Source organism: Pygoscelis adeliae, unplaced genomic scaffold (genome assembly GCF_000699105.1).
Source record: "Pygoscelis adeliae isolate BGI_AS28 unplaced genomic scaffold, ASM69910v1 Scaffold154, whole genome shotgun sequence".
NCBI classification, from domain to species: Eukaryota; Metazoa; Chordata; class Aves; order Sphenisciformes; family Spheniscidae; genus Pygoscelis; species Pygoscelis adeliae.
The window spans coordinates 1,253,256-1,259,871 of record NW_008825113.1 but is presented as its reverse complement, the minus strand read 5'-3'; the positions used below and the strand labels follow the sequence as shown (position 1 = coordinate 1,259,871).

Below are 6,616 nucleotides of genomic sequence, written 5' to 3'. Positions count from 1 at the left end.
TTTTTGCTGAGCATGGTGGTGTGGGAGAGAGTCTTTGCAAACACTGTTGAGCCATAGCCAAAATGTTGATGTGTTATCAACACCGCTTTAGTCACAAATCCAAAACACAGCACCATACAGGCTGCTATGAAGAAAGTTAACTCCATCTCAGCCAGACTCAGTACAGTGAGTTAATTTACTGAGCACATTAGAAGCACTATAAATATTACCAGACATCAGGGTGATTCCACATCCTGAATTCTAACTCTACAGTTTGTAAGTATCAGCTGGCTCTACACAGTAGAACTGCTTTACAGAGCCACCGTTATTTTAATCCTATTTACAGAAAAATCAAGTGGCATAAACCAGTTGTATAGCTGGTAAATATCAGAAAAATATCAGAAAATATCAGAAGAGATGGGTTGATGTGGTAAGGCATATGAAAAACAGAATATCAAATGAGTAATATCTGTTCAATTTTTTTAATTCTTATGCCCAAATGTCTCCTAGGCAACTCTGCACATATTTAGGCTTGTTAGTTAAGATTTACTTAAATGAAATTAGAAGTTAAAACTATTTCATTACCAGTGATAAATCCAGATGTTGGTTTCAGACTATGGAACTGTTGATCATGTTTAGCTCTCTCCTCCACAGTAATAGCCCAGATATCCAGGTTGCCTAGTTCAAAAGAAATGGAGAAATAAAATTAAGAAACATTATCTAAAAACTACACTATTTTTATTTCTGAGTGTAATTACATCATATCATAGTGGACCTCTGAAAAAAACATACACACAGAAGCCGTTCATCCAAGGCCTATAGTTGAAAGCTCCATGAATCCTTAAATAGCCAGTTAAGACTTAGGAACTTACCAGAACTAAGTGTTACCAAATTAAGATGACTGCTGAGCACTGATTCACTTATCTGGCTCTTAAGTTACAACTAGGCTACTCAAAGTGCAATCAAACTTACAAATGGGCTGTTAAAAGACAACATCAGCATACCAGAGGATATAGTGCAGAAAGTTTGTAACACTAGATATTTAGGGGGTGGGAGGTCATTTCCCTCTCAGAGCACACAGCTGAAATGCAATTCAAGTTCTTTTAACTGAAAAGGTATCTCAAATAATCAGTTGTGTACCATGTGGTTTTGTACTATTATAAGAGAAGAACTCTCCTTACTTGTCTAGGAAAGGTGTGATTCAACCAGATAGCAAACATTTTTCATGGGCAACAATAGCACAGGAAAGCATGCTCCTCATTCTTCTGAGAATGAGAAATCCGAGTAAGAATATGTTACACAGACCAGATTCTTCACACCACACTCATAAATTGCAGGTAACTATTTAGTTTATGTTGAGATTTACTACCCTTCTACAATGCCATGCTTCCACAATGCTTTCTCCAGTTCTACCTCCACTTTTGCAGCACCTCCCCTCCTCTATCTCTCCTCTTGCAGACATTCACTTTCATCCTTCAAGTTATTTGTACTCAAAGCAAACATATCTCAGCTTCCACTTGAGACCTCCAATGAAACTCTCTAACACTGTTTCAGGTTTGTCTCAACAATTTCTAACCAGTAAAAGATCATGATTTCAACATCCATAGAAGTACGTTATACTGGTGCACCTTCCCGTAACTCCTACTGTATAGGAATGTAATGATATGAAGGCATCTAAGTTAATGGAATCACTGTTTTATTGAAGTAATATTAAAAGATAAAATGTAGACTTGTAGAAAAATAAAGAGGAGATCTAGCATTCACTCTGTCTCAGCACTAAATTCTCAGAGATTAAATTTCAGGTAATAAGGTCCACAAATATTTACAGCAAGTATTCCAAACTGCTTGCAGGCTGAGGCAGAATCAAACTCAGCCGTTATGAAGAACATGAGAATTTCCTGCCTCCTGAAAGTAGATTTTTAAATAGAAGAAATTCATGTGGCAAAATGTACTTTGGAGAGAAAAGGAAATGGACAAGGGGAAGAAAAACATTCCTTTAAATGGTAGATTTCATTAATGAAAGAAAAGCTACATTCTTGGTAAAAAAATATCATCTCAGTTTTAGGTAACCTATGTATTTCTAAGAGCAGACAGGCTAATAATACCTAATTCAAAGAAAGGACGTTTTCAGATTCGTCCAAAACCCCCAGAATTTTAGTAATTAAGCTCACAGAGGCACTGTAAACAGATTTCATAGCTGTTGCTCCCTGTGGGGACGAAACAGGACACTTCTTTGGATATGAACATCCCAAAACACAATAGTTCATGTAAGCAATTATCTCCCCCATCTTCTCATGAACTCCTGACAGGAGGAAAGCAATGGTGTTGATTAAGACTTTATGACCAATATGCAGACTAGGCCAACTAGTCTAGACCAACCAGGAGCAGATGAACATCTCCCTATATTGGAAACATGACTGCTCCAGCCTAAGAGCCTAAGGCTGGATGTGGTAGCTTAAACAAAGAGGGAGAATTTCTTGCATATAATGTGGGGAGGAAAAAAAAAACACCAACAAAAACCCACAAAACACAAAAAACCTCCAAACCAATATGAAATTTGCAATGAATTGCTGGCTTGCTCTCTCTCAATTTGAGGTATGCATGACTCCAGTACCAAAAAAAAACCCCAACAAAAAACACCAAACCCCAAAAAACACAACTACAAAAACACCCAGCTCTTCCTATCCTTCCACAAAGAAGGCAATAAAACCCAGAACTAAAAACTCTTATGGCATGAGGTAACTAAAAATGTATTCTACTAACTATTTTAAAACAAAATTTGTTGATTTCTTCTCTGGAGTCCCTGTAACTAGAACAACTGATTGTCAGTATTTACTCTTCCAGATGGAGATTTGGTTGGTATTGAAACAGTAGATCTCCTTTGTGGGATATGAACATCAAAAGAGCCAACGTTTAAACCAAGGAAGCCTAGTAGCCTCTTCAGTCCGAAAAGTATGAATGGCATCTCTGGCATTGCCTCGTTTTCATCTTTTGTTATCTGAGGAAACAATAAGACCTATGGGAGGGCATGAAGCAGGATCTTACCAGACACCAAGACATCATTCATAGCTTCAGATCCTGGATGCCAACACAGAGGTTCTAGGGCTTTGCAATATATTTGGATACAAAGGAGGTTGTCACCAAACCACAAAATTGACTCATAAGCAAGCTATGCTTGAATGCAGCAGCAAGCCCTCTAACCATCTTTTCTTTTACATGGCTTAGCAATCACCTCATCTGCAAAAGTGAAGCAGTGGGCTCTCATATATGAAATGGGCATTTTCTTCTGGACAAATCGACAGAAGGTCGAGCATACCACATTCTTCCCAACAATTATAAAAATTCTACCATGCCTATTTTTTTTTTAAATTAGTCATCCTTAAAATGAGCAGTGTTCAGGAATATCAATGAGTCACCCCAATTTAAATAGTGGGTGCTGTGCTCTTTCCATACCCATTTCCCAAGCTGACTTGAAAGATTCTTTAAAAAGAAAGGAAGTGAAATAAAAACCAAAACCATCATTATTGGTATTCACAAGCAGAGGGATACCAGACATTGCACATTTGGAGTGAGGGCTCTCCCAAGATGGAGACTGCGTAAATCTTCTCCTCTGCATCGTTTGGTGACTACAGGTAACAGAAAATGTTGCATTCTCAAAAGGATGATGAATTTCCCCATAAAAATTGGAATTTTCTGTACACCATTTGTTTCCTCTTACAACAATCTTAGACTTTCGCTGTCATTCTTCTAAGAGGAGGTATAATGCTACTTGGTAGACTTGGCTCAAGTATGAATATCATAACAAACTTCCCTCACACCACACTAAAAATTAAAGATACTCCAGAAACTACATTAGCCTCATCCTTATTTCAACTTCCTCGTTGTAGAGCAGTCAGATAAGAAAAGTTGTTTGAGAAGAAATAGTGAATTCCTTCCTTCCTAACGCCATGTACTAGAGTTAACAGGATCCTGGACAACGTATGCAAGATCAAATGGTAATATATAAAGTTGAAAAAAGAAAGCTGCTATCCATCTGTAGTGCAATGAGAACTCTCTGAAGATGGCAGATGAGAATGCTTTGAAGACAAGATTTTCCATTAAGAACGTATGTATGTGTTTAAATATGGGTGCATGCAAAGCACAGCCCTAACTCTAAACAAAAGGAAATACTCCAGTCTGAACCAGCAGACTTCATTCACATCATAACTTCTCTTATATTGTGAAAATTAGGAAGAAATGAAGTTATTCACAACTTTTTATACGACCTGAAAGGGTATCCTATGTGAAACTGTCCAGTGAGTTTATTTGATCAAAGCTTTTGACAGCCAGTTTCACTCCCAGACTGAGAAAGTCTGGCACCAAACAAGATTTAATTCCAGAGGGCTGGACTTAAAGATAACTGAGGCAATGAATGCAGCTTCCGATTATACGTTTGTTCTAGCTACCACATGCAAAGAGATGCTTCTTCTGTTGTGCTTCACGGACTTTTTCAGACTGGCAGAGATTGTATCCAATCAATTGTGTTTAACAAGAACTGGATTTCTCTAACAACATATTCTGAATAACATGCGTTCTTCCTGAAGTCTCCCACTAAAACACTATCTAGATACAAATTCAGTTCCTAGCTGTATCCGATCCCAAAAACTAGACTTCCATATATATTTATATACATGCACACAATTTTTTTTGTGTGTATGCATATTTATGTGTACATATGTACACACAAACATACATACATACACTACAAGCATCATATCTGCATCTCCAGAGAAAAGCCCTTAACAGATGCAACATTTAAGTGGAACCAAACTGGTTACTAGTTCTGAGCACTGAAACTTATCTTTGTAATCTTTCTTCAGATCGGTTGCAAAAACGGGCTTAGAAATGTATTTCATGTGAATAGCAAAAAGTAAGGTCTCTATTGCACTACCAGGGCCCTTCCTGGATCTTTCAAAAAGGCTTTAGTTCAAGATGCTGTACCTTCCCCTGTTATAAATGGAGAGCTAAAAAAATGCAGCACCTTTGTTCTAATCTAAACACAGGTTATGGGACAAAAAGGAAAAGAAATTTGAAGCAATAGCATCCAAAGGCATCTGCTGTACTTTTTAGCAATGAAAAAGTCCAGGAATCCTCAAAGAAAAAGCATATCCACTTCTCAGCCACAACTAGCTACTACACTTTATACCACTAACCACTACATGTTATACACTTACAACATTTAAATAGCATTTTAGAATTTCCTCTGAAAAAATATGAAAAAAGCTGTCAGGACTGAGTAAGGAAGCTTAAGACAGGCAAATAAAACTGGGTAACTGCAGAATGAGGCTATGCCCTACTGCCAGTGGCTGAGTGGCCTGTATCTGCCCTACAGTTACAAACTGTAGGACTGTATAATGGATCAATGCACAAAAAGGAATACAGCACAGCTTTTCCATTTGACTCTTCCGAGATACCTCTGCAAAATTTCACGTGTATTCTCTAATGGGTCTGCAAAAACATCACAAATCAGATAAACTAGCATCTCAAAGACACTATCCATAAACACTGTCCATACAGAACATATTTGGAAAGCAACACATTTATGCAGAATTTTTGCATGTAAGAATAGTTCAGAATACACTATAAACAACTTACCCCCAAAAGGTGTTGGAAACTGAGCCATGGTTCTGTCACTTTTAGCTTGTTAATAGATGCCTGAAAGAGGAAAAAAAAAAACACAACAGATAATCGAACAGTTACAGTATCTTTCATTTTCAGTATATTTTCTGTACCACCATACAATCAATTGGTACAGCAAAAATAAAGGCAATGAAGAGGTAGGATCATATAAATACTACCTGCAAGAACTGTTACTTACAAGAGAACTAAACGTCTCATTTTTTGCACTATCCTATGCATCCATGAGTGCGTTTTCATACGAGCAAACAGCTATAGTTCTGTTTCAAGAATGTCCTCAAAGAAATCTTCATTTATAAATAATCAGTGATGTAATAAAGAACAGAGTTAAGTCAGCCACAACAGACAAGATCTCAGTGACACTGCTCAAGGCTGCATTATTTTACCGGGTATTAGAGCTCTGCTCCTACTTAAGAGCAAAACTGGCTCTATTTCCCACTGTTGAAAACATACAACATTGTCAGCGATCTGTTTTTTATTCCTGACAGAAAAATTCATTAAATGCACCGTCTTGCTTAGAGTTCCTTTGTTTTAAACAAAGTACATTAAAAAATGAAACTAGATTTCAAGACTGCTTTACCCCCAAACTAGCCCACAAATTTAATAAGCACATCCGAATGAAAAAAGTGCTAAAGGTGACATCGCAAGTAAAAATACATTAGTTGATAGGAGATACTCTTAAGCTAGCTGTTATTTGAAAAGCAAGCAGTGCTATCTACACAGTCTAGAAACTTAATCTTTAAAGAAAAAGGAAAAACATTTTTCTTACTCCACACAAAGACTGACATGAACTGCCTGAGCCAAGAGGACAATAGCTAGCAACAGAGCCACAAAACAATGAAAAAGCAGCCTCTTGTCCTACTAGATTCCACTCATGTTTTCCAGGCAACAGGAGAAAAGCAAAAGGAAACAGAATCAGAAGGAGAATAATTTAGACTGCTTAAACAGCAGCAGAAATCTA

The 6,616-nt window shown here is 37.3% G+C and overlaps 1 protein-coding gene across 1 annotated transcript in view; it reads right to left on the bottom strand.

Moving 5' to 3' along the window:
- The window catches only part of ITSN1 (intersectin 1 (SH3 domain protein)), a 114,506-nt gene extending 108,825 nt beyond the window's left edge, over window positions 1–5,681 (bottom strand). Inside the window, exons 1-2 of the mRNA XM_009327951.1 lie at window positions 5,614–5,681; window positions 565–657 (exon numbers count right to left, since the gene is read on the bottom strand). Coding sequence (XP_009326226.1) covers window positions 565–657; window positions 5,614–5,641 — 121 coding nt within the window. The 5' untranslated portion in view covers window positions 5,642–5,681. The remainder of the gene's footprint in view (window positions 1–564; window positions 658–5,613) is intronic.
- Window positions 5,682–6,616: the final 935 nt, after the last annotated feature.